This window comes from Bos javanicus, chromosome 26, assembly GCF_032452875.1.
Source record: "Bos javanicus breed banteng chromosome 26, ARS-OSU_banteng_1.0, whole genome shotgun sequence".
Taxonomy (NCBI): domain Eukaryota; kingdom Metazoa; phylum Chordata; class Mammalia; order Artiodactyla; family Bovidae; genus Bos; species Bos javanicus.
In genome coordinates, this window is record NC_083893.1 from 22,904,886 (window position 1) to 22,931,230 (window position 26,345).

The window sequence follows — 26,345 nt, forward strand, 5'->3', positions numbered from 1 at the left end:
TCACTCTGTTCCTTTCAAGCCATGTATTTGGTTGTGTTACTTCTCCTCTCTGAGTCTTAACTTTATCAGTTTGGGCTTCCCTGGTGGCTCAGTGGTAAAGAATCCATCTGCCAATGCAGGAGATGCAAGAGACTCGGTTTCAATCCTTGGGTCTCAACCCAGGGATCCTCTGGAGAAGGAAATGGCGATCCACTCCAGTATTCTTGCCTGGAAAATTTCATGGACAGAGGCACAGTCCTGGAAGGCTACAGTCCATGGGGTCGCAAAGAGTCAGAGACGGCTGTGCAACTGAATACACATACATCTTCACATAGTATCTGGCACATTCAATTTGCAGGCAAGATGAAGAGGGGGAAGTGACAGGAAATTACCCAAATCAAGGGCCACAATAGTCTCCCTTTATGCAGAGCTCCGAGAAGGCGATGGCACCCCACTCCAATACTCTTGCCTGGAAAATCCCATGCATGGAGGAGCCTGGTGGGCTGCAGTCCATGGGGTCGCTAAGAGTCGGGCACGACTGAGCAACTTCACTTTCACTTTTCACTTGCATGCATTGGAGAAGGAAATGGCAACCCACTCCAGTGTTCTTGCCTGGAGAATCCCAGGGACGGGAGAGCCTGATGGGCTGCTGTCTATGGGGTTGCACAGAGTCGGAACACGACTGAAGCGACTTAGCAGCAGTAGCAGCAGCATGCAGAGCTACTGCAGGCCTGTAATTCTGTTATTAAGGTCAGGGGCAAGCTGCAGGCAAGGTTTGAAACAACAGCCTGTGTTCTACCATGGTGAGCCTAAGGGAGGACATCTCCCAAAATGGAGATTACTCATGGCACCTCCTGAAAAGAAATTCTACCAACCAGAAATGTCCAGCCCCAGAGGTCAGTACTTTGTGAATCTGTGCTGACCTTGCTGCCGCTAGAAGTGTCTAAGCAGGGACTTCCCTGTGGTCCAGTGGCTAAGACTTCACACTCCCAATGCAGGGGGCCCAGATTCCATCCCTGGTCAGGGAACTAGACACAATGAAGACAGAAGATCTCAACAAAGATCTCAACTAAGACCCAGTGCAGCCAAATTATATATCTATATCTATATCTTTAAAGTAAGCGGACATTGGAAACTATATAAAAAGGTAATTTCTTACATCAAAGGCATTTGAACTAATAATTTTGGATGACTTTTCAACTCTAATATTCCAAACTTCCGTGATCGATGAGCAAGACCTGAGTTTCCCAGATAAATACCTCCTTTCCCTTATCCTCGGAAGACTTCCTGAGCTCAGGTCTGAAAGTCTGGCCAGCTGTTAAATGTTCTGTCATTTACAGAACAAGCTTCAGGTCCAGACACTTTCTTCCCGGGAAGACTGAGAGTATTACGGAGTCTCCATGAGGCTCCAGAGGGGCCACCAGATGGCACTCTAGAACCTACTGCAAGATCAACTTCCTTCCTCTTCCTCTAAGTCTTCCCGGCAGCCGGGCCCGCTCCGGGCGGGACCAGAGGGCTGAGGCATATCAGCTTCCCCCTGGGGTTCCCCGACTTCAGAGGTGGCCGAGCATTAGGCGGAGCATAGAACCGAGTAGCAGCAGGGGCTTCCAGCCGGCTTGGACAGGCCTGGGTGTGAGGAGACCGGAGCCAGGTCCCTCGGCTGGGGAATGGCTCTCGGTCAGCGGATCCCGCAGCGGGTTGGCAGAGCTAGTGCCTGTCTGAGGGTCATTCTCACTCTGGCTTCCAGAGCTACACAGATGTTTCTCCTCCAAGGGGCGCCCCAGAGTCACTCCCGATTGGTTGTGTAAGTCCAGGAGTTAAACTTTCAGCCAATGAAAAAGGGCATGGCGAGTGACGCACGGAAACGTCACGGGAATTCCCCCCTCCCGGGGGCGGTAAAGGGGCTTTCCCGGCTGCAGTCCTGGTGGTGGGAGAGGTGTCGCGACCCGTCCGAGGTGGGTCCGGCCGGGAGAGAATCCTGAACCGGAGCCGCCGCCGCGGTGAGTGGCCGGGTTCAGACCCCTGGGTGGTGGGACACCGGCAAGGGTGGGAGGAGGGTCCTTAGCTGACCGAGCCCTAGAGCTGAAGAGCGGCATCTGCGCATTCAGAGAGCGCGTATACGAACATGACACGCGGATACACATCGATATCCTTGTACAAAGACACGGGGCGTACGTCCATCTACACGTACGCCCGCAGATGCACAGGATCGTCCATGCACTCAGACTCGCACACACATGCATACGCAAAGCACACTCACCCGTGCACAAGTGCCTGGACACACACCCTCCACGCAGAAACTCAACGACAGGTTCACCTGTGCCCTCAGATACATGCTGACATGTGTCCACACTAATAAGTTTAAGGACTCTCACCTGTACACGCATGTCCACGTCATGCACACAATGCGCAAGCACATGGGCTGAAACATAGACACCTGTGATGTACCTATGTTACATACGGCCATGGGACAGGGGCGGGGGAGGTGCACCCAAAGCAGGTGCGGTGTGGGAATCAACGACTGTTGAGATTTTCGGGAAGAGAGAATGGAGGTGCCCATCCCAACACCCCCTCTGGCCCCTTGGCCTCAGAGACTGCTTCTCGGGACAGAACCCCGGGGCCCTCTACTCGGAAGAGCCCCCACCTACAGGCCTTCGGGGAGGAGGCCTTCCTACAGCAGGAATGTCCCCCCAAAACCCCCCGGGGTGAATCAGCCGTGGCCTCCCTGAGGGTAGAAAATCCCAAGGTTGCTCCAGGACGGGGGAGGGGAAGGGGGAGAGGAGGGGCCGGGCCCCGGACTAGGAGCTTCCTCCGGCCTTGAAAGACCCCCAGTCCCCGGCGCCGGCCCTGGAGAGAGGAGGGGGGGGCCCCCCCAACCCCGCGGGGCCTTCCCTGGGTCTGATTGCCCCTCTGCTTGCAGAGACGCTGCCGGCGCCCTCTGGCCAGCGAGAGGACCTCGCGCCCCTCCCGCCAGGGGGCGTGGCCAGTGGCGTCATTTCCAGGCCCGCCCCCCTGGCCCCGCCTCCCCCTGGTATTTTCGGGACTTTCCTAAGCTGTTCTAACTTTCCTGCCCCTTCCCCGGCCTGGCCCAGCCCAGCTCCGGATCTCGCCCTCCACCGGATCCTGCCCGCCACACCCGGACGGGTAGCTGGAGGAGATCGGACCCTCCCCTAAATTTGGGCCCCCCTCTCCCCCCAACTCCCGTCCTGATCTGTCTCTCCCTACACCCGCCACTCCTCCCCACCTAAGGCGGGCGCCTGAAACTCTGGGAAACAGAACCCGGCCGAAGCCACCGGACAGAGCCGGGCCTAGCCCAGAGTCATGGACAGTTGCTACGACCCAGTGAGTCACGCCGCCTGGCTCCAAAGCCTGCCGGCCACCCCCCTGTGCCTGTCTGCTTGTTTGCCTGCCTGTCCTAGTCCCTTCTACTCCCTTACACCTCTAATGTCCTCAGATTATTTCACCCTGCCTGTCAGTCACTCTCTGCAAACTGCTTTCAGTAGGAGCTTTTTTATGGGCCTGCCTAGGAGAGGGGGTGATTGCTAATGCTTTAGAGAGCTGAGAGGTGAGGGGTTCTGGGGGTGGCTCAGAATCAGCTGCCATCCCAGTCTGTCTCCATACCAGGGTCTGGATGGCATCATTGAATATGATGATTTCAAATTCAACCCGTCCATTGTGGAGCCCAAGGAGCCAGCCCCAGAGACAGGTTAATAAGTCCCCTGACCTGCCCTTGTCTTGGAGGGAGGGGGAGGGAAGAGGAGGGAGGAACATGTGGTGTGTGCCCTCTGTCTTGGGAATGGGCTCAAAGGTCCTGGCTCAGCAAGGCTCCTCTGTCCCCAGCTGATGGTCCCTACCTGGTGATCGTGGAACAGCCTAAGCAGGTGAGCAAGTAGAAGGGATGGTGTGGGATGGCTTCAGCTTTGGGGGCAAGTGGGACAGTTGTAGCTGGCTGGCCACAGGGAGGGTAACTATCACAGAGCCACTTCAGGTTGGGATCGTTAGCAGCTGCTGATCACAGTGGCATGATGGTGATTCAGGATACACACGTCTAGTCATTATGGTCACTGCTGGCTGGGGATGTGGCTGGTGAGGGGGGATGTTTCTCCTGGTCACAATGTCACTCTGCCCTGGCACCTTCAGCGAGGCTTCCGATTTCGATATGGCTGTGAAGGCCCTTCCCATGGAGGACTGCCAGGAGCCTCTAGCGAGAAGGGCCGGAAGACTTATCCCACTGTCAAGGTGAGCCAGAGTGGTGCTGGAGGGTGGGCTAGTGGACAGTGTGTCCATGGGCATTACTGACAGCCCTCACCCCTCACAGATCTGTAACTACGAGGGACCTGCCAAGATTGAGGTGGACCTGGTAACACACAGTGACCCGCCTCGTGCCCATGCCCACAGTCTGGTGGGCAAACAGTGCTCGGAGCTGGGGGTCTGCGCAGTGTCTGTGGGGCCCAAGGACATGACTGCCCAGTAGGTGTCCGGTGCCCCCTACCCTGGTCCCCACTGGTGTGCCCCTTCATCGCTTGCCAGTCCTAGGTCCCAGCCCACCTTTGTGAGCTTAGCATCTGACCAAGGGGAAAGACTCTGGTTGGCCCCAGAACCCAGGGCCCCAAGTAAAAACTAGAAAAGCTTCCTAGAGGAAGTAGAGCAGGGCCAAGCCTTGGCAGTGGGGAGGGTGCCTCAGGAGGAAAGAACTGCCTGCAAGGCCCCTGACTTCTCCCTGCCCCCACACAGATTTAACAACCTGGGTGTCCTCCATGTGACCAAAAAGAACATGATGGAGATTATGATACAAAAACTTCAGAGGCAGCGTCTTCGCTCCAGGCCCCAGGGCCTTACGGGTATGGGGGATATGGAGGGAGTCATGGGAGGTGGTCATGGAAGGAATAGAGGAGGAGTCCAGGGGTCACATGTATGCCCACTGTCCAGAGGCTGAGCGTCGAGAGCTGGAGCAGGAGGCCAAGGAACTGAAGAAGGTGATGGATCTGAGCATTGTGCGACTGCGCTTTTCTGCCTTCCTTCGAGCCAGTGATGGCTCCTTCTCTCTGCCCCTGAAGCCAGTTATCTCCCAGCCCATACATGACAGCAGTGAGTATCCTGACCACCTGGGGTGCTGGGTCTGGGTGCCACAGGTAGTGTGGAGGGCAGCCTCGAACTGTGGATTTGAACTTGGCCGCACCATGTATGAGCTGAGTGATCTTGAGGAAGTCACGTCCCCTCTCTGAGTAAATGAAGATACTGGCAGTTCCTGTGTCTCTTGGGGTTGTTAAAATACAAAGCACCTGGCTCCCTAGTTGGGGCCATGGCTATTGTATCATCTCAAGTAACTGATATGCCATCTCCATAGAGTCTCCTGGAGCCTCAAACCTGAAGATTTCTCGAATGGACAAGACAGCTGGCTCTGTGCGGGGTGGAGATGAGGTTTATCTGCTCTGTGACAAGGTGCAGAAAGGTGAGGCTGGAGCCCAGGCTGGGAGCTAGCGATGGGTATCAAGCTTGGGGAACAACACAGCTTCAGGACAAATGGCCCTATAGATTCAATTTTCCCTGTAGATGACATTGAGGTTCGGTTCTACGAGGATGATGAGAATGGATGGCAGGCCTTTGGGGACTTCTCTCCCACAGATGTTCACAAACAGGTACCCTAGGGCCAGGGCTGGGGCTGGGCTCAAATTAAGTCAAGACCTTAATGACACCTATGTCCTCCTTCCCCCTAGTATGCCATTGTGTTCCGGACACCTCCCTATCACAAGATGAAGATTGAGCGTCCTGTAACCGTGTTCCTGCAACTGAAACGCAAGCGTGGGGGGGATGTCTCTGACTCCAAACAGTTCACCTATTATCCTCTGGTAGAAGGTGGAGCTGGGCTGAAGATCCCAGGGGGGCTGGAGACAGGGGCTTGACTGGAGGGTCCCAAGAACTAGATCAGGGGACCCATGAGTGAAATCAGGAGTAGGGAATGTCCCAGAAAGAGGTGGCCCTAGGAGCCAGCCTGAGGGTTTTTGGGGGAAAGGCCATTACCAGAGTGGGACAGGGCTCTTGAGGCTGGTGCGAGTTGGGGTTTTAACATCTCATTTCCCTCTACCCCTAGACAAGGAGGAGGTGCAGCGGAAGCGGAGGAAAGCCTTGCCCACCTTCTCCCAGCCCTTTGGGGGTGGCTCCCACATGGGTGGAGGCTCTGGGGGCTCGGCTGGGGGTTATGGAGGAGCTGGAGGAGGAGGTGAGGTGGTGCTGGTGGCAGGAAGGGCAATGGAGGAGGATGGGATAAAGGGGAGAAAAGTTGTGGGCAAGAAATCTGGGAGAGTCCTCCTGGTGCCCTCTCCCCACAGTCCTGCCTGTATCCACAGGTGGCAGCCTCGGCTTTTTCCCCTCCTCCTTGGCCTACAGCCCCTACCAGTCGGGCGCGGCCCCAATGGGCTGCTACCCGGGAGGCGGGGGTGGGGCGCAGATGGCCGCCGAGACGCCTAGTGTGGATGCTGGGGAGGAAGCAGCAGAGCCGAGCGCGCCCCCCGGGACGCCCCAGCGCGAACAGCAAACCCCGGAGCTGCTGCATCGAGGTATGACCTCGGGAATCCCAGCGGTCGGGACGCTGTGGGTGGGGACCTAGTCCACACCCACGCCCCCTGTCACCTCCAGCCCGGGAGTACAACGCACGCCTGTTCGGCCTGGCGCAGCGCAGCGCTCGAGCCTTGCTGGACTACGGCGTCACGGCGGATGCACGCTCGCTGCTGGCGGGACAGCGCCACCTGCTGACTGCACAGGATGAGAACGGAGACACGTAGGTGGGCGGGAGAGCGGGCGGGGACCAGGGCTCCGCGCGCCGGTGGAAGGTCGTGGGCTGTGGGGCAGGAAAGGAACCTATAGAGCCAGGGTTCCGGAGTTAGGCAGACCCAGTTTCAAGTTCGGCCTCGCTACGCTCTAGCTCTGTTCAAGATACTTAAATCTCTGTAGACTTTAGTTTTGTCGATTGCTTAAGGGGCACAGTAATAGTACGCACTTACCGCAAAAGGTGCGCGGAAGGATTTACTTTCGTGGGCTGGAGAGATTATGGAGGTGGTGGTGTTTTGAGAGTAAAGCATAACGAGTTGCTGAGCTTCCTAAGCCAGAGTCTCACCCCCCCTCAATCCCTAGGCCACTGCACTTGGCCATCATCCACGGGCAGACCACCGTCATTGAGCAGATAGCCCACGTCATCTACCACGCCCCACACCTCGGCGTGGTTAATATCACCAATCACTTGCACCAGGTGAGGGGCCTCTATTGGTGAGGGGGAGGGGTTGGAAGTCAGGTGGGTGAGGCAAGGAGCGGGCCTGGCTCACCCTGCCTGCCTCCCGCAGACGCCCCTGCACCTGGCAGTGATCACGGGGCAGACGAAGGTGGTGAGCTTCCTGCTGCAGGTGGGCGCAGACCCAGCACTGCTGGATCGGCATGGAGACTCAGCAGTGCACCTGGCACTCCGGGCAGGTGCCAGCGCCCCCGACATGCTGTGCGCCCTGCTGCGGAGTGGGGTTCCTGCCATGCCCCAACTGCTGCATGTACCCGACTTCGAAGGTGAGTTCATCACCTCATCTGAACCAGCGGGCAAGAGTGGGCACCAGGGAGAGGATCTGGGGAGTGCCTACAGTGGACGTGAGGTGTGGAGGTCAGCTGGTCAAGGGCTCACATTAGGGGCACAGCTGCAGGCTGAATACCCTGTGTCACTAGGGCTATACCCAGTCCACCTGGCAGTCCGTGCCCGAAGCCCCGAGTGCCTCGATCTGCTGGTGGAGAGTGGGGCTGAAGTGGAGGCTGCAGAGCGGCAGGGGGGCCGGACAGCCCTGCATCTAGCCACAGAGATGGAGGAGCTGGGGTTGGTCACCCATCTCGTCACCAAGGTGGGACTGAGGACTGTGGAAGATGTGGAGCCAAGGGCTGGGGATGGTGAAGGTGTCGGGGGAGGCCCAGCGGATCAGTCAGTGCTGTGACCAACCACTCCCTCACACCCCACAGCTCCGGGCCAACGTGAATGCCCGCACCTTTGCGGGAAACACACCCCTACACTTGGCAGCTGGACTGGGATCCCCAACCCTCACCCGCCTCCTTCTGAAGGCTGGTCAGTCCCACCCTCAGGGGCTTATGAACAGGGCTGAGGGGGGAAAGGGGGTGCCTCCCAATCCCCCAATCCCCCACTTTGCAGTCCTTAATGTGGGCTCCAAGGGAGCCTCCCTGTGACTATCTCCCTGCCCCAGGTGCTGACGTCCACGCAGAGAACGAGGAGCCCCTGTGCCCACTGCCTTCGCCTCCCACCTCTGGTAGTGACTCAGATTCCGAGAGCCCTGAGAGGGACACCCGAGGCAGCTTCCGGGGCCACACACCTCTTGACCTCACTCGCAGCAGCAAGGTGAGGCCAGCCCCGGACTAGCAGTACCAGGGGATGGGGCATCTGGGCTTGTAGATGGGGTCCTGAGTAGCTGGTACTGGGGGTCAAGGACTGTGATGGGAGGTAGTCAAGGCTGAGGCTGTCTCCCCAGGTGAAGACCTTGCTGCTAAATGCTGCTCAGGACACCATGGCGCCGCCGCTGACCCCGCCCAGCCCTGCAGGTGAGGAGCTCTCCCCACCCACTGCCAGACCCCTGACCCCTGCTCACAGCGGTCTCTTGTCCTTCGGGACCACTGAAGGAGGTCTCCCTTTCTCCATCCCCGTCCTCCATCCATTGCCCCAGTGGCCCCGCCTGCACTATCAATCAGGTTGCCTTGAGATAAAGGTGACATTTGGGTGTCTTTGCCATCTCTGGGGGTAACTAACATGTTTATGTGTGTGTCCCCTTCAGGGCCAGAGATACCCCTTGAAGATACAGTCCTACAGAACCTGGAGCATCTGCTTGATGGGCCAGGAGCCCAGGGCAGCTGGGTGGAGCTGGCAGAACGGCTGGGGTTGCGCAGTCTGGTGGACACGTATCGAAGGACAGCCTCGCCCAGTGGCAGCCTCCTGCGCAGTTACCAGGTCGGTCAGGCCCCTGCCCATGCTCCATGCCCCAGTCTCAGATCTCTGGTGCTTCCTCCGGGATCCCACACCCTAACCACAACTCCTGGTTCATGCTTCCTCCTTCTCCTCAGCTGGCTGGTGGCGACTGGACGGGCCTGCTGAATGCTCTGTCTGACATGGGCCTGGAGGAGGGGGTGAGGCTGCTGAAGGGTCCAGAGACCCAGGAAAAGCTGCCCAGCACAGGTAAAGGGACCGTAACTGAGAGGTGGATCTGGGCTTGGAGGGTGGGAGGCCTAAGGCCTGACTCTTTCCTGCTCCCTTTCCCGTGTCCACTCCCCCAGCAGAGGTGAAGGAGGACAGTGCCTATGGGAGCCAGTCGGTGGAACAGGAAACAGAGAAGCTGGGCCCACCCCCTGAGCCACCAGGAGGGCTCTGCCACGGGCGCCCCCAGCCTCAGGTGCACTGAACCACTCCCCACCCACCAGCCCCTTCCAGGATCCCTCTGTACAGTGCCCCTGCCTGTTCCAGTTCTTATTTAACACCCCGTGCCCACCCTTCAGTTGGGGCAAATAAAAGATTCTCATGAGAAAGGGAGGGGGCCTGGCCTCCTCCCCAACTTACAGCAGCCCCTGATGTGTGTGATGCTTGTCCCCGGGAAGCAAATGCCTACCCTGGCCTCAGGCCAGGCACCAGAGAGAGGAGGAGGCCCAGCCAGCAAGTCGAGAGCAGTTTTAATGGAGGTGGAGGCGATACAAAGGGCAGGGCCCACTGAAGGAGGGAAGCAAGGCCGCACTGCCTGGCCTGTGCATGGGGCCTCAGCTTGGACATCCATCCTCCACCTCTGGCAAGGGAGAGGGTGAGCCCTCAGGGCAGAGGGAGGGAAACCAGCTCAACCCCAACTCCTGGCTTGTGTCTGAGCCAGGCCCCAGGATGGAGGGGGACTGCTGGTGTCAGGGGTGGGGGTGGTCTCAGCAGAAAGCAGAAACGTCAGGTCTCCCCCACAAAAAAAAAAAAGGAGCATCAAGAGTCCAGGGGCCCTGGCCCCTCCCACCCCCATCCCCTGTACGAAAAAGTGCAAAACATTATCACAAAAAAGGGGTCTCAGAGGGGCCCTTAGCCTAAGGCTCCTGAGGCCCACGCCCTAGCCCTGCCCTGCCCCGGACACCGCGTCCGGCGCGGTCAGGCCCTGGACCAAGAGGCCCTCACAGGTGGCCCGAGGCCGGCCCGGGCTTAGGCAGGGCCGTGTCATGCAGGTGCCCGGTGGGCACCGCCCCCCCACTCCCACCCCCAGCTCACGGCTTCCACCGCCCACTGCCTGCCCCTGCCCGAGCCTCTGAGTCGGAACACTGAGCCCGGGGCTGGCTGGAGGTGTTGGCCGGCAGGGAGGGACTGGAGTGAGGAGGGGGGAGTCCATCCTCCGTGCCGCCGGCCTGGGCCACTGCTGCCTCCACCGCATCCAGCTCCTCACTGCCTGCCTTCAGCTTGACCCGAAGCAGCGCTGCGTACGTGCCGTAGCGGGATTTCTGAGGCAGAAGGGCAGCGGTGAGCCTGCTCATCCCCCTCTGCCCAGCCCACCCCATCTGGAGCAGGGAGGCAAAGAAGGCTAGGAGATGCCAGGTTCTCGCCAACCTCTGGGGCCCCCAAAGTCTCCAAGGACTGACTGTGACCACTCACACCCCTGGGTGTTCTGGTGCCGCTCTCTGGACTCTGTAGACTGCCAGCTGTAACACCTCGTGTTCCTGGAGCCTTTACCAGAGTCAGCAAAATGGAGCCCTTGGCAGAAATCGGCTCCCTTCATTACCCTATGGGGACAGACTACTGTCCTCCCTGTCCCACTTGAGAGGAAACTGAGGCTCATGGCAAGAAAGCTGCCCACGCAGGGTCACCCAGATAGTCCCACTCTGAGCCATGCCCTTAACCACCTGTCTGAGCCTGTGCATGGGACACAGAGGCCCTGAGGGAGCAAGAGGTGCCTGGGCTGGGAGCTTACCTCAAACTCCAGATACGCCTCCTTCTGCCGCTGCTCTTCAGCCTCCTTGCCCCGGGCCTTCTTGGTCAGTTGCGTGGCCCGGTGCTCCCGCAACTCACTTGCCATGGCCTTCAGCTTGGCCTCGTGGGTCCGCACTTGCTCCTCCTAGGGGCCATGGGAGCACGATCAGGGTTATTCTGGCAGAGACAGTGCCTTTGTGCAAGGTTTCTGAAAAGGTGCCCCTTCCTCTGGATGAACAAAGCACCCAGTGTCTGGGTTAACTGACTGGATTTCAGCCTCCACGGCCCCCCGCATCCTGGTGAGGTGGACAGCCACATCATAGGCAGCAGCCTCGAGTGTGGCCGGCCTAGGCTGGCCCCACTCCAGCGCCCCACTTGCCCCGAGGCACCAGGTGGACAGGAGGTGGGGGAGGGTACCTGGGAGAGGCGGGTGGCAGTGCTGGGTAGCAGAGGGCGGCTGAACTTCTTCTGGGAGCTGACGGCAGCTGGGAATGGGGGTGCGGAGAACATGGCAGCCACCACATTGATGCGAGTGATCCAGGACTGCATCTGCTCCAGGCTCCTGGGGAGACAGCACGGCCACCTGGGACTGGGCCAGGGATCCGTCCCGCGATGGCAGTGCTGGCTCAGGGTGTGGCCTGATAAGGAAGGAGGCAGTCCAGGGACAAGCAAGGGAAGCATGCTGGGGGTGGGGGGAAGGGGTCTGGGATGGGCCGGAGGAGGGCACTCACGGGGCCTGGAAGAGGAAGACCCGCCAGTCAGCAGTGCGCAGGTAGAAGACATGCGGCCTCTTGCTGTAGTCACTGGCCCGCGTGGCCAGCGCGTGGTGGATGCTGATGGCGTTCTTAAGCTCTGCCTCTGACAGCGCTTTCCCAGGCTGGTACTCCTCCTGTGGGGTGCCCGTCTTGTCCTGGCCACAGTCCTGTCCCAGCCCAGCCCCCCGAATCCTCTGAGCCACCCCAGCCCCACCCCTTTGGGCTGGCCTCGCACCTTCTGCAGATAAAGGATCATGCCCTTGAGGATCCCGTGGAAGTTCTTCCAGCCGCGCTTGCCCCGAGGTGCTGGCGGGTGGGCAGAGGTGGGGAGTGAGGAAGACGAGCAGGGGGGCCTGAGACAGGCCCACTCCCATCCCCCTCCCAGGCCTTCCCACCTGGCCACATACTCTTCCTGCAGTCAGGGTCCGCGTGCACCTTTCGCACCAGGGCGCCGTGCTTGTAGACTGCAGCCCCGGGCTCGGGAGTCAGGTCCAGGAAAGGGCTGGAGCCACTGCCACTGCCCCCACTGACCCTCTTGATGACCTTGGGGTTGGGGTCGGCCAGCTCAGACAGAGACCGTCTCAGCTCCTCCTCGTCTCTGCAGGTGTGATTACCTCAGAGGGGGCTGGTTGTGGAGCCACAACCCTGCCCCCACATCCAGTCCTGACCTCTGGCACCCAGGAAAGCTCTCCAGTGTCTGTGGAGAAGTGGGTGCGGGGGCTGCCCCTCTTCTCCACAGAAGGAGCCACAGAGGGTGTGGCTCTCCTCAGCCTGAGGCTCCTGGAGCCACATCTCCGGCCTCAGACTGGGTGGCCCAGGGTGCTGCTGTACCTCGCCACTCAGATCAGGGCTCCTTGAGCCAGCATGTCTCTGCCCCCATACTAAAGCTCCCACGGGTAGGGCCATGTCTGTCCCTTCCTCTCTTCACATGGACCCAGTCCCATCCTCTCCATTTCTGCACACACACCCCTCACTCCCTTCTGTGCTAGGGCATAAACGTCTGACTCAGCTTCTCAACCACACCCAGCACCAGGCTTTACTCAGAGCTTGTTGGCTAAATGGTGGCAAGAGGAGCTTCCTAGTAGTTCCCTTGTACATCCTGGTCTGCAGGCTCTGTCAGATATCCTCTAAAGGATCTGATTCCATCTTGTTACTCCCTCCTCAGAAACCTGCAGTAGCTCCCTACTGCCCCCACATGGAGCCTACGCCACATCCCACCAGCACTGTCTCTCCCACTCTCCAGGCCAGTCAGGCCTGCCTCCTCTTGGTCTCCCCACCCCATACTCCTTTCAGCCACCATGCATTTGCCTCCCAAATATCAACTTCCCTCTTTCTCTCCCCAATTTTTCCTCTCCTTCAAGGCTTGCCCCAAGACCAGTCCTCACAGAAGCTTTCCCTGATCCCACCCTCGCCGTACCCCAGTCCTGAGCTTGGCCTCCTCTGAGGAGCAGAGGGAGCACCCAACTAAACTGGGCAGTGACTGGACTCTCAGCAGATACCAGCAAGTATGAGTGACCCACCGACTGTTTAGATGAGGGCTGTACTCTTAGACCTGGGGATTCAACACTAGACCTCCTCCCACAGACTAGACTTTTCCAAGACAACTCTTAAGTCTTTCTGTTTCACTGGGGCTGCCAAGAGTAGACAACTCTGGACTCCCTAGGACCCAAGAGGGGGCTCTCCCTCTATCGGTCAGAGAATTCTGACCAGAGACTTTCCCACTTAGATTGCCAAAAAGACCTCCCTGTTTTGTTTCAGTACCCCTCCTCCCAGGCCAGTTGATACTGGCCACCTACCCAACCCAGCTTGTCAAAACAACCAGCTACAGACAAGACACAGGCCCTACATCCAGGCAGGATCTCCAAAAAAGGAAGTGAGGCAGCCTCATAGCCTCTCATAGTCTCAGCCACCTCCCCTGTCTCACAGCCCCAGGGTTCACTCAGCCCACCTCAGTGCTCTCAACCCCTCCAGGCAGCCCCTTCCTGACATCTCATCCCCCCCACCCCCTCTCCAGACATCCCCAGGACTCACATGGCCCACTGCAACTTTTCATTCTTGATGGAGCTGTACAAGGCCTGGGGAGGAAGGAACAAATCAGGGGGGTGGGGGTCGATCCAGGGGGAGGTGCACCAATGCCAGAGCTCAGAGCCCTCCCTCCCAGTCAGGGGGAGGAGACAGAACTTCGGGTAAGGATGGGCATGGGTGTAATGACCAACGACCCAGGCTGTAGAGCGAAGGACAGGACCCAGGCCCAGATCTCCCACTTGAGCTGCAGGCCAAGTGTCTATGGGAAGAACAAACTATTACCATGTGTTATTTTTTGGTGGGGCTGAGCCGTGAGGCATGCAGGATCTTAGTTCGTTGATAAAGGATCAAACCCACAGCCCCCATATCGTATTAGGAACTTGGAGTCTTAACCACTGGACGACCAGGCAAGCCCCAGTACCACGTGTTTAACACAGGGCAAGCAATTAACACAGACATCACAGCACATGGTTGATGTACAGTAACTGCTACTATCATCTTTGGGCTTCCCGGATGGCACTAGTGGTAAAGAACCCATCTGCCAATGCAGGAGATAAATGTGGGTTCGATCCATGGGTCAGGAAGCTCCCCTAGAGGAGGGCATGGCAACCCACTCCAGTATTGTTGCTGGAGAATCCCCTCGACAGAGGAGCCTGGCCATAGTCTACGGGCTCGAAGAGTTGGACACGACTGAAACGACTTAGCGTGCATCTTTACTGTTGATATTGTTAAGGGTCATCCTGTTCAGATTCTGGGTGGGGGGAACGCGGCTCCAGAGGGAACAGAAAGAGCAGCCTAAGAAGCTCTCCTTTCCCCAACCACATCTTTGGCCTATTTCCATGGAATAAACCCACACAGAGCATATGGAGAAACTGAGGCCCAGGAACAGGACTTTCCCTGTCACCTCCCTCCTTGGCTAATAGAGAACACGCTCTCATGGCTCCCAACCCCAGAGCAAGCTGAGCACTTCCCCCAACCCAGACAGCCCCACCAAGCCGAATGCCAGGGTGTGCCAACCCCCTGCCCATGCCCATACTTCATGTTACTGGAGAATGGACATCAGCCTAAAGGGCAATAGTTTTAGCTTCCAAACCCTGTATACCACAAACTCCCTGTGAACTCCTGAACCAGTCCCTTCTCTCTGTGGAGTTGGCCTGGGGGACCTGCAGGGGCCTTAGGGTGGTGGGAAGAGAGGATGAGTTCCAGGAGTGGCAGAGGGGACCCCTCTTCTTGGGAGCGGCCAGCAGCATGGGCTCACACCAGTGCCTCCCACTGTGGGGGTGCCTCCACCAGCCTGTGAGTGGGTGTGTCCCCAGCATGTGCGGCTAAGTGTGTGTCGTGTGGTGGCGTGTGCTGCTGCCTGCCTGCAAGAAGCTGGGTGCAGTGGTGACGTCGGCACCTTCTCCAAGATGGGACACAGCCCCCCACACACCGCTCCCCACGCAACATGGTCTCTGACTCTTTCACTGTCCACCTGCTATGCCCAGCCCCAAATGCCAAGCATCTCACCTGTGCACACCCTGTCTAGGGTAGGTACACCCCACCACATCCACCCCACAGCACCACAACCTCCACCCCACAGCACAACCCAGACAGGTGCACACACAGCCCTCCCAGTACAAGCCCACCCCGCACTCAGCACAGCTCAGAGCCCAAGCCCTCACTCTTCAACTCTCTGGCCAGGACGCTGAAGTGGTCGCTGAGATCCGGCCTGAAATCCTGTATCCAGCCTCCCAGTTCATCCCCTACCCCCTCTCGGCACTTCCATTGGTCCACAACCACGTCTTCCTTCCAAAAGTCCTAAACTCCACGCGTGAGCCCCATATCGTGCTCTCACCTAGAAGGACCCTTTGGTCTGAGATCCCCAACTTGATCTCAGGGCCTCTGCCCTACCCTCTCCATCCATGCCCACCCCTGGCTACCCATGGGCTCTGTCCCTGTCGGGCTCCCCCGTCGGCCCCAGCGAGGCACTCATCGGCTCGTGCCGCCTTCGACGCCTCCCTCAAGCCGCCCCCTCAGTGGCGCGCCGCCCTCAGCAACCCCCTCGGTCGCCCCCCAGCCTGGCGTGAGCTGCGGCCCCACAGCCCTCACCGCCTTTTTCTTCTTGCGGCTCTGCAGGCGGCTGACCACCAGGTCGGTGTAGAGCACGGGCTTGAGACTGCGCGAACGCTGCGGCCAGCCGTAGCACAGGGTCTCCGCGCCGCGGTGGGTGCGACCGTAGCGCACGGAGCACAGCGAGCGCGAGCGCAGTCGCCCGGCGCTGCTGTGGATGCTGTTGACACCGATCATGCTGGCCTGGCCGGCGCGCCGCGGCCCCCGGCCATGCCCCCGTCCGTCCTCGGCCCCGGACGGCCCGGACGGCCCGCGGACGGCTCCCCCGACAGCCGGCGCGAGCGGCCCGGCCCGGCCCGAGCCCGGCCCGGCTCGGCTCCCACCGACGCACACAGCGCGCGGCGGCGGCGCGGTCGGCTCTGCAGCTTGGCGAGAGCCGGAGGGGGGCGCCGACGGGGAGGGGAGGGCGAGGGCTGGGGGCGGGGACGGCGCAACATGGAGGCGTCCGACCGAGAGGAGGGCCCGCGGCGCGCCGTCACCGTCACCGGGGAGGCGCCTGGGAGAGCCAGTAGGGGGTTCTGGGCGGGGCCGGGGGGCTGCTCCAGGGGTGCTGGGAGGGTGGGGCTGTGAAGGAGGGACGCTCCTGTAGGGTCTGGAGCGCCCCCCGGGCTCGGCAGGGTTGGGTGGTGAGGAGAAAGGTCGGAACGCCTCCTGGTGGCCCTTTTTTATGGAGCCAGGAGGGGCCAAGAGGCTGGAATCACCCACCTCGCCGAGCCGCAGATACTTCAAATGCCCGTGTATATATCCCAGATCACGCTCAAACACCCCACCTTACTTACATACATCCCAAATAGCCAGATGCACCAGTTCACACTCACCTCAACTCACAGTAGAAATTCAGAGGTACACCTCAAATTTTACAGTCACATATACCCCCCTACTCATGGACACGTCATAAACCAGATAGCCAATTCACAGATATACCCCAACACACACAAACACGCAACCTACACCCCCAACTCAGATACACTTTACATCATAAAACCTAAGGACAAACACACTCCAAGTCAGACAAACCCCTTTGGTTCACCGACATCCTAAATCACACGTATACAAGTATACAACTAAACTCAGTATATATCCCAACCATTAACCACCCCCAACTCACAAAGGACAGCCCCACTCAGATGCATCCCCAAACTCAGAAGCTCAACACACCCCAAGTTCACAGACATGCCTGTGCTGTCACACGTAGGTGGTGCCCGGGGACCCCCTTGACAACTCTAGGAGTGCAGGCCTCCTTGGATAAAGCACCACCGGATCTGGTAGAGGAGTGAAGCCACGGACCAGGACACCCACCTCCTCCTCCCGTTCTACCAGCTCCAGTGTAGCTAACCCTCAGGTTCTGGCGCCCGGGCGCAGGGCCTGCCCATTAAGGACCCAGAAGCTAAGTATGTAGTCCCAGTTTCGTGCTGACTTTGCGATCTTCTAAAGCCTTTGTCCCTCTCGCGCCCCTCTACCTCCAGGTCCCCCCGGTGCAGTGGTACCAGGGAGGCCTTTGTGGCCATACACCCTGGCGCGGGCGCCATACACCCCAACTCAGTGAACACTGTAGGAGGGGCACTAATGAAGGCAAAATACAGAGTCCAGGGCCCGCTGATCACGTGTTACCCAGACCAGCTCCGCCCTCCCCCACGGCCTGCGGGGATGACGAGAGCGCATGCTCCGGGAGAGCCAGTCCCTTGGGGGCTGGGGGAGGGGGCGGTCCCCCGGCTGAGTCACTAGAGCCCAGGCTTCCACAGCAGGAGTTGGGTGCTTGCAGGCCCCTCAGCTCACCCGCCTTGGAGGCCTGCTGTCAGGTCCCCTGCCCCTCCCCTCTGGCCACCTCTGCCCTGCCCCAACCCCCCACCTTGAGCAGCTCTCTGGGGAAGTCGCCGCCTTCGTTGAGGCCTTCCAGGTTACCGATGAAGTCTCCGCAGGTCATGCGTTTCCCGATGTTCTATTGGAGGGCACAGAGGCCTGTCAACTTGGTGGGGGGATGGGGGGGGGGGGCGGTCCTTTGCCTCCCAGGCCTTCAAGTCTCCGAACGGGGTTTTCCCATCTCCCTCCCCCCAACCCCCCACTCACGTGGCCGTGGAGATCCGTATTGAGTAGCATGAGGGCGCAGGTCAGCGTGTGCGCACCGTCTAGGGGAGAGTTAACATTTAGCCTCGGCTACCTCCCAAGGGGTCTTCCCACAGCTCCCTTCCTCTCTCTTCCAGTTCACGCCTTGCCCCTTCTCGGACCCTTTTTGGCCCACAGTCACACTTTCGGAAGTCCTGGACCCCATTGGCAAACTCCTATGGAGCAAAGACCTCTCTCCTCTAGCAAATCCCTCAGACAGGACTTCTCCTCCTTCTTAGGTCACCCTACCTAACTCCCTAAGGTTCTGGGGACAGCCCACTGCTCACACCCAACACCAAGGTTCCTCTGTGTCTATGCATTAAACGCAAGCAGCTGGGCCCCACACAGTTATGCAGGCCAAACAGAATCCCTACTCAGGTCAAGCACTGTCTTGTACATATATGTGAACAACGGCATGCAAACACACCAGCCACGTGCCTCTTCACAGCACACACTAGCCTCTAGCACTGTACCTGCCCACATGCACAGTTCCTCATCCGTGCAGTCATGCCAGTATTGTCTGCATACATGCATGCTTCCATGCCTGCAAGCTCGTGCACTCATGTACTTCTGCACACACACTCATGCCGCTTTGCATAGATGCAGTACCCATTTGCCTTCATGACCAGACAGGAAAACCCTGACCCTGGCCTCCTCACCCTCTGAGGACAGGGCTCCAGGATTACACTGGAAGTATCTCTGGGAGAAGTGGGCCAGCACACGCTCCCGTTCCTGGGTCTCACCCATTAAGGCCAGCTCCTTGAGAAACACCCTGGGGAGAGGGGAAGAGGGGGCATGTCACATCTACTCAAGGTCCCCTTACCAGGCAACTCTGGCTCTTGGCCATGCCCAGTCAGCTTGGGAAGAGTGACTTCAGGGCAGTTTAGAGGAGGCACAGGGCTCAGGGGAGGCATAACTGAAGCCCTGCACACCAGGCCTAGAGAGTAGGGCCTGCTTTCAAAGGGCTGGACACCCACCTGAGAGCTTGGTCCAGAGTCATGCCCGTGAAGACAAAAAACTTCAGGTACTCGCCAGCCACAAGTTTGCTGAAGTCATTGCTGTGGGCAGGGCAGAGAGACAGGTGGAGTCTCAAGGGCAAGTGTCAAGGGGCCAGGTGGGGGTAACATAAAGACCTGGGGGTATCAGATATAGGGGATGTGGAGGTGCTGCCCACAGAATGCATTCCCTCTCCCCCCATCCTCAATCCCAGCCCAGTGTCTTTACTTCTTGCCCAGATGCCGGGCCACATCCGCCTTCCTGAAGCCATCTAGTCGGTACAGCCTCTTAGCGAGGCGCTGTGCAGCCTCCAGGTCTGCTTTCTGCCCATTGGACAAGGTGTCAGTGCTTCCCAGGGCCAGCCGCTCTGTGCTGTCCAGCTCTGAGTCCGAATCAGACACCAGTTGGTTCAGGGGTGGTTCACTGCCAGGGTAGAACACCAGCTCAGAGGTGAGACAAGCCCTCAGGGGCCATCCAGATGCTTCCTCTGCCTCCAGACCCAGTAGACAGAGAAGGAAAGATTGGGACATGGGAAAGCCATTTTTCTTTTCTCCAGAGGAGATTCTTTCCATCAGCCTAATCTATCATTACCACCTCTCTGTGGAAGTCCTGCCTTAAATCTAACGTGCATCCATCTTGCTGCTGTGGAAGTTTGGGCTGCTTTCCCCCAAACTCCCTAAGTTTGCTATTAGACATAGATTACCCTTCCCCACACTGGCCCTACTCAGGGCAGAGTCCTGTCTCTCTGAGAATAGGGCAGAGATAGGATAGATGGACTGCTAGGGAGGAACAGTGGAGGGTCAAACAAAGATGTGAGGCAACAGGGACACTCTCCTGCTCCTATGTCTTTCCTCTTCCCGCCTTTTAGCAAGAGGAGTCTCCTCCATGGTCCTTCTCTTCCACCCACAAAGAAGTAGGCTCTGGGGTAGAGGGGATAGGGGGTCAGAGCACACCCCCTCAGCCCCTGTCTCCTCCTCCCTTCCCTTCCCACCCCAGCTGCTTTACTCACAAAACCACCTGTCACCCCAGAGACAGAGGCCAGAAACTCCTGGTTGCTAGGCAACCCTGTCTCCCTGGCCACCCCCTCCTGTTGCCATGGCTTCAGTGACTGAGAGGGTAGCTGGCAGAGGGGAGAGCAGAAAGGTTAGACTGGTGAAAGGACTTCCTGGGGAAGGGTGAGAGACTCCAGATTGGAGCGGGTAGGCGACATGGGAGAGAGGAAATAGGAGAGGCTGGTGGCTGATTCTTTGGGAGGAACCTCCAGGCTGTGGGGTGGGGTAAGAGCAAAAGAATTCTAAGCAGGTTAGAGGCTCTATGTAAGGAGGGAAGCAGCCTTCTAGAGAAAAAGGGCAGTGTTCTCTAGGGATCCTTCTATCCTGAACCATGGTTTTACAAGTCACTGGGTCTGAGACCCAGGCAGCAGGCTGTAAGGGGCTCCCACTCAGAGCCACTGGAAGTAGTCCTCCAAATGGGAAAACACATCTGTATCCCCTAACCACCCAGTCAGGAGTCAGGAATATAAACCACATTTTCACATTCAGGATCCATCCCTTGGAGCAACTGTTCCTGGGACCCTAGGGCCTGAGGTCTGAGGAACCAAAGGAATCACTCACCTGCCCAGGGGTGCTGCCCCCAGTCCGAAGCTGTCTTCTGAGTGGCAAGGACTAGGGGGATCCCTCCCTGGGGCCTGCTTGGCTCCAGCCTCTGCCTCCTCTTCCTCCCCTCTCTGTGTCCAAGGCCCATCAGCAGCAGAGCTGGTACCAGAATCCGGTTCAAGAGGAGCAAGTGGGGCAGGAGCAGGCGGATCAGGCCTTGGGGCAGGGGGTTGGGGAGGCAGCTCAAAGGTGAAAAAGGGGCTCTGGGTCGGGCCAGGTGAGGCCAGGGCCTCCAGCGAGGCGAGGCTGGTGTAGGAGGTGCCCTTGGCCCGGTGTGACTCCAAGATGGCTTCAAACACACAACTGAAAGAGTCAGGCCCATCAGCCGAGGGGCTGGTCCCAGGTAGAAAGGGCAGAGGTGACTTGAGAGGCCCGGAGTGAGGCATTCGGGTACCTGGCCTGCAGGGGCAGGGAGAATCTCTGATCAGGGGCCTAGAGGACAGCTCTCAGGTATCATTTCACTGAACTTTCACACCAACTCTGTGAAGGGGATTATCATCTCTTTTCACAGGCTCCCAGCCCCTCCCAAAAGTTACCTGGCTCAGGGCTCCCCACCACAGGTTCACCAGGCTATACAATGCCCCAGAACACCCCAGCCCTACCCATCCCCAGTGCCCAATCCCTTTCCTCTCTCACTCCCTGCTAATCTCCCTTTCTCCTCCTTCTCCCTGATCCTCTCCCCTCCTGCCATTCCATTTCTATTTCTGGCAACATCTTAGGAGAAGAAGATGAGGCTCCAAGCTGCAATGGGGTGTGAGACAGAGAGGAAAGCCCCCACACTCCACATTCTCCTGCCGGGATCCAGGATCTAAACTGATGCTCCCAAGCCCCCAGGCTTGATTCTGGCCTTTCACCCTGCCCCCCTGTCCTTCCTTAGAACCCCTTTCTTCCTCTATCCTGTGTTCCTACCCTCCTGGGTTCTTGCTGATGGTCCCCCACAACCCCAAACCCAGTACTCTGCCATGCCACAGGCTTAGGTCCAGAATTCCGTGTTCCACCGCCCTGTCGGCACTCCAGCTTGGTCCTGACACTCCCAGCCCCACCCTTGTCTCTATCCCAGTCCCTTGGAGCCCAACCCTGGCTCAGGGTCAGTGGGAAAGAACAAGTCACTTTCCTCTCCCACTCCCCCACTCACTCACCGGGCCCCTTCTGAGGCCTCAAACACTTCGTCGTCCACATCCTCTTCCCCACCTGCCTCATCCTCGTCCTCATTGCCACTGCCCAGGCTGGGGTGAGGGCCAAGGCATGGGCCAGGACGTGGGGCAGGTGGGCGGGCAGCGCCAGGCAGGCCCTCAGAGCTGGGCTGACTCTCGATGGCCGAGTCAGCCTCTTCCCGCTCAGTCAGCACCTCATCGATGTCGGTCTCGCGGTAGCACCTCAGGGGCACTGTGTCCAGGTCCGTCTCGGAGTACTTGGCTGCTCGCCCCACAGCCACCCCAGAGCCCTGCCCTGAGCCCACCCCAGGTGGAGATGGGGGGGCCTGCTCTGGGGGCTTAGCACCTGCAGTGTGCATAGGCATCCGGGTCAGCAGGTTACTCAGGTCAGCTCCCTGTCCTGATTCTGTTCTCAGAAGGAGCTCTCCCCCACTGCCTCATATTGGTCCGAATTTCTTTCGCTGTCTAACCACCATTCCTTCTGCTATAGACTCAGCTTGTTCCTGGTAAGGCTCCTTTCAAATCAAGTTCTTGTCAAACAGTTTTGAGGGGCCTGAGGGAGACCAGCCTCTTTACTCCTCCAAGGAATGGCCCTTGATATCTTGCCATTCCCCTCCCTCCACTACCCAGCTGCCTCCAGGTGCCCAAACCAGCTGCCATCCCCAACTGCTATCATAACATGGATGGAAAGACTGAGGCTTAGAGAGGCATTAGCCGACTCAGAAGCCCAGGAAAGGACTGGGGGAGTTTAAAGGAAGGCTCCCTAGCATACCATGGCTCCTGCGGAAAAGGCCCTGTCCTGTTCCCCTGGCCTCAGTCCCAGGCCTTACCTGAGCTGGGGGGATCCAAAGAGCCATAGAAGAATTCCCATTTGGCTCGAGCGATTCTCTGGGCATGAGAGGAGACTTCTCGTGGTGAGGACCAGATGTCCCCCTAAGCCAAGGAGGGAGTCATAGACACAGGCACCCAGAGAGAAAACCAGAAATACAAAGACACAAGAACACAGGACAAAAGCACAGAAGGGAAAACATACAGGACAGAGGTACAGAGACATAAGGGCAAACACAGAGAGCAAGAAGGAGGCAGATTTAGCACAGATTGAAGAATTCAGAGTGATAGGCCCAAGATCACCAAGGAGATAAGACAAGTCTTGGCCTTCGCTGGGTGTCTGGGGTTGCAAGGAGCCCAAGAGAGATCACATACCTGGTTCAGGAGTCCAGTGTCAGCAGGTCCTCGGAATAATGTGGCCAGGTGCTCAGAGGGTCCCCCCAGCCCATTGGGGAGAGAGGAGTAAAGACCATCTGCTCCAACCTGCGGTTGAGTTGGTGGCCCCTGTAAAAGGCCCTGGGTCCCAGGCCGAGCTGAGCCTCCTCCAGCTGGTAGCGGGTCTGATGTGGATGCTTCTAGCCTCAACTTTTGATGGGAGCCAGGCCCAAGGGCTGGGGTGGGCCTGGGAGGAGAGACCCCACCCAGGTCCCAGCTCCGACTCAAGCCTCCAGGAGCTGGCAGCCCATTCAGTGGCCTCACACTGGCCTTCTCCACAAAGCGGAATATGACCACAGAGCTCCGGGCCCCTGGTGGGGGCTGCCCAGTGGGTGAAGAGGGTGCCCAAGGTGAGGGAGCAATGCGGGGTGAAGGGGGGCCACGCAGAGGAGTACAGGGTGCTGTCACACGTCCAAGCTCCCGACTTCGGGGACCTGGACCTGCCACTCGCCGGAGTAAGGAGCCTGTGCTGCCATACATGCTGGCTGGGGGGCTCTGGGGCACTGGGCCTTCGGGGAGCCAGCGGCGTGGGCATCGTGGTGGGGAGATGGCACAGTCGCCTTCCGAGCAGAAGCGCATGGCACCCTGGGCCATGCTGGGGCCGGGGGTCAGGCTGGGGGGGCAGGGATGGCCAGGCCAGGTGGGGAGTGAGCGGGCAGCATGCTCTTCAGACAGGCCTGCAAGAGAGGAAGGGGAGCAGGGGGTGAACTTCTAGGGAGTCAGGAGGATGGGAGAGCAGAGACAGGGAGGGGAAAGCAGATGGGGCCACTGGGCACCAGGGGTCTAGCCCACCCCGGGAATATGGCAGCACTGATCCCACCCCTGGGGGTGGTAATCAGTCCTCCTGCTGGGCTATTTCCATGGAGGCCTGAGAAGAAAAGAATTATGCCCAAGTGGGCCCCTGGCTGAGAAGGCAATGGCACCCCACTCCAGTACTCTTGCCTGGAAAATCCCACGGATGGAGGAGCCTGGTAGGCTGCAGTCCATGGGGTCGCTAAGAGTCAGACACGACTGAGCGACTTCACTTTCACTTTTCACTTTCATGCATTGGAGAAGGAAATGGCAACCCACTCTAGTGTTCTTGCCTGGAGAATCCCAGGGACGGGGGAGCCTGGTGGGCTGCCGTCTATGGGGTCGCACAGAGTCGGAACACGACTGAAGCGACTTAGCAGCAGCAGCAGCAGGGCCCCTGGCTCCTCTCCTTTCTGCCTGGGGGCCCTAAGCATCACCCTGGGAGAACCAAGGAAGCTATTTCAGAAGCTGAGTGAGCCCAGAGTCACTGTGGCATTTTGGAACTACTTCTGGTGGGGGAGGGGGAAGACTGCTACCCCACCCTCAGGATCAGAAGTATGAGCCAGCCATCATCATCATCATCCGGTCAGGGGCTTCCCACAGAGAGACTGTGGGAAGGGGAGGGGACTCAGGCCTCCTGGAAGGAGAGGGAGGAAGAATAGGGGTAGTATATAGGGACATGAGAGGCTCAGAGGCACAGGTGAAACTCTAATACATACGTGATGAATGGGAAAAGGATATTCTTGTTCTCCATACAGGTACACACACATGCACACACACACGTAAGGACAAATAATGTCAGTATACAGCTAACACGTTCATAGGCAACACCCTCCAGCACACACAGACACAGGCACACACACACATTGCTCAAAGACACACCCTCATACACTCAGTCATAACAAATATGTGTGTAATGGAAAGGCACATGCTTGTTTTACACACACACATGGCAATCAAACAGAAACACACAAAGAGATACCCAAATATACACACAAGGCCCTCATTCCCCAAGACACACAGAGACACAGGTATATCAGACACTCACAGAGACCTACTGGTCACAATCAGACACAAATACAGATGCCTACTCACACACATACTTAAACAGGGACATACACCCTCTCCCCTAACCCCTACCAGTCACTGGTCTCTGAGGGGAGGCGGTGGGGCTGAGCTACACCAGACCCCTCTCCCCATCTCTCTCTCCACCCCCAGGGACAGATCTTGTCCAGCCCAGGATCGACCATAAAGGGGTAAAGGGGCCCCTGATGGCAATGCAGGGTAGGGGCAAAGGTCCAGAGCAGCAGCCTTGCCAGGAAGGCTTCTGAAGCTCAATCGGGGCCCCATGTGCTCTCAGTGCTGCCCTGGACTCAGCCGCGTCAGTACTCACCGCTGCTTGCCTGGAGCTGGGGCCGAGAAGAGGCAGCGGAGAGGCTGGGCCCAGCTCAGCTGTGAAGGCAGCGCGGCTCCCGCTTGCTCCCGCTTGCTCCAGGCCCGCCCGCCTGTCAGTCCCTCCTTCTCCCCCCTACGCGCGGCTCAGAGCTAATCCCCCAACCCACCCACCACCCCCCCCCCGCCCTCTCCCCGGGCCCTGAGCCCCAGAGGCTGCCCCCACTTCTCGACACTAGGTCCCCGCTGGGCTCTCCCGCCAACCTGAGACCCGCCCCTGAAGAGGGAGAGGACGTATGGAACCTCTGGTCTGTTCTTCAGACCCTCACATGCCCCACCCCAATCGTGTCCACGTCCTTCTCGTCCACCACCCCCTGAGCCGCACGCGGGACCCAGCTGCACACGCGTGTCCCGCTCCAGACCCCACGCGTGTCCCTAGGAGGTTGCCACATGACCTGTTATATGCCACACGCGCTCCCGCCCCCACGAGCACGCGGCCGCGCCAGCACACGGTATGGGTGTAGACTGGACCTGCCCCCTACATCCAAGAGACCATCAATTTATGGAAGAAATATCCAGATAACCCGGCCTCAACCCCTCCGGAGGTTCTGAGACTAGGACTCAGGAGACACAGCCCTGACCACTCGCCCAGGATGCAGCAGGAGGGATGTTAGTCAGACTTCAAAAAGAACTTCCTTGCTGCCTGAGTTAGGCATCTTGCCATCTGGGAGTAAGAGGTTAGACGGAATAATGCCTGGACTAGACGAAGTGGGAGACAGGCAACCCTTGTGCCCTTGGCCAAGGTAGAAGCGGGCCCGGCTATTTTAAGAAAGCGCCGCTAGAGTTACTATGGCAACTGCTCTCCTTGGGAACTCCAAGGCAGGCAAGTAGTGACCTAGGAAGGAAGAAGGGGTCTGTTCGAGCGGTCAAGGGGCGCGAGAACGTGCGAGGCGGGGGTGCGCGGGGCTCACCGCGGGGAGGGGCGGCGCGGGCTCGGCGTGGTGCTGAAGGGGACAGCGCCAGATTTGTCGCACTGCGCAGGCGCAGAAGCGCGAACAAAGCTGGAAGGGGGAGGAGGCGCGCGGCCCGAGGAGGTGCGCGCCCACTTGACTCTATCTTAGCAGAGATCTATCCTCCCAGCTACCGTTCCCCAAGCAGGCGGAGG

The 26,345-nt window shown here is 58.8% G+C and overlaps 2 protein-coding genes across 7 annotated transcripts; one reads left to right on the top strand and one right to left on the bottom strand.

The window, feature by feature from the left end:
* The first annotated feature begins 1,443 nt into the window (after window positions 1-1,443).
* NFKB2 (nuclear factor kappa B subunit 2) lies at window positions 1,444-9,569 on the top strand. 4 transcript variants are annotated; one of them, XM_061403253.1, is made up of 23 exons: window positions 1,444-1,979; window positions 2,900-3,321; window positions 3,604-3,685; window positions 3,820-3,860; window positions 4,120-4,218; window positions 4,298-4,449; window positions 4,714-4,820; window positions 4,909-5,067; window positions 5,327-5,431; window positions 5,533-5,618; window positions 5,697-5,835; window positions 6,071-6,199; window positions 6,327-6,536; window positions 6,616-6,757; window positions 7,111-7,225; window positions 7,317-7,530; window positions 7,684-7,853; window positions 7,969-8,071; window positions 8,208-8,359; window positions 8,490-8,559; window positions 8,790-8,962; window positions 9,076-9,187; window positions 9,286-9,569. In XM_061403253.1, exons 2-23 carry the CDS (start codon window positions 3,301-3,303, stop codon window positions 9,408-9,410), a joined length of 2,706 nt encoding a protein of 901 aa, XP_061259237.1. In that variant the 5' UTR covers window positions 1,444-1,979; window positions 2,900-3,300; the 3' UTR covers window positions 9,411-9,569. The 4 variants fall into 4 exon arrangements, with proteins under 4 accessions (XP_061259237.1, XP_061259238.1, XP_061259240.1 ...); XM_061403254.1 differs by having other exon boundaries at window positions 3,229-3,321; XM_061403256.1 differs by having other exon boundaries at window positions 1,447-1,979; window positions 3,229-3,321; window positions 9,289-9,569.
* Window positions 9,570-9,658: 89 nt separating this feature from the next.
* Window positions 9,659-26,220, bottom strand: PSD (pleckstrin and Sec7 domain containing). Of its 3 annotated transcripts, none has more exons than XM_061403250.1 (17): window positions 26,152-26,220; window positions 22,937-23,673; window positions 22,564-22,666; window positions 21,719-22,079; window positions 20,538-20,978; window positions 19,153-19,347; window positions 18,906-18,986; window positions 18,588-18,700; window positions 17,893-17,951; window positions 17,675-17,764; window positions 13,720-13,763; window positions 12,084-12,286; window positions 11,924-11,994; window positions 11,665-11,822; window positions 11,351-11,495; window positions 10,935-11,078; window positions 9,659-10,467 (listed from the first exon to the last, which is right to left on the bottom strand). In XM_061403250.1, exons 2-17 carry the CDS (start codon window positions 23,588-23,590, stop codon window positions 10,237-10,239), a joined length of 3,093 nt encoding a protein of 1,030 aa, XP_061259234.1. In that variant the 5' UTR covers window positions 23,591-23,673; window positions 26,152-26,220; the 3' UTR covers window positions 9,659-10,236. The 3 variants fall into 3 exon arrangements, with proteins under 3 accessions (XP_061259234.1, XP_061259233.1, XP_061259235.1); XM_061403249.1 differs by lacking the exon at window positions 26,152-26,220 and adding an exon at window positions 25,182-25,325; XM_061403251.1 differs by lacking the exon at window positions 26,152-26,220 and adding an exon at window positions 25,182-25,324 and having other exon boundaries at window positions 12,096-12,286.
* Between the last annotated feature and the right edge of the window lie 125 nt (window positions 26,221-26,345).

Bases quoted from the DNA above. Each gene is read 5' to 3' on its own strand.
- NFKB2 (XM_061403253.1), top strand. From the start codon at position 3,301: ATGGACAGTTGCTACGACCCA. The intron at 4,821-4,908 runs GTATGGGGGATA...CCCACTGTCCAG, and splicing joins CAGGCCCCAGGGCCTTACGG to AGGCTGAGCGTCGAGAGCTG. The intron at 6,200-6,326 runs GTGAGGTGGTGC...CTGTATCCACAG, and splicing joins TGGAGGAGCTGGAGGAGGAG to GTGGCAGCCTCGGCTTTTTC.
- PSD (XM_061403250.1), bottom strand. From the start codon at position 23,590: ATGGCCCAGGGTGCCATGCGCTTCTGCTCGGAAGGCGACTGTGCCATC. The intron at 20,979-21,718 runs GTGAGTGAGTGG...CTGCCCCTGCAG, and splicing joins GAGGCCTCAGAAGGGGCCCG to GCCAGGTACCCGAATGCCTC. The intron at 11,823-11,923 runs GTGCGAGGCCAG...GGCACCCCACAG, and splicing joins TGATCCTTTATCTGCAGAAG to GAGGAGTACCAGCCTGGGAA.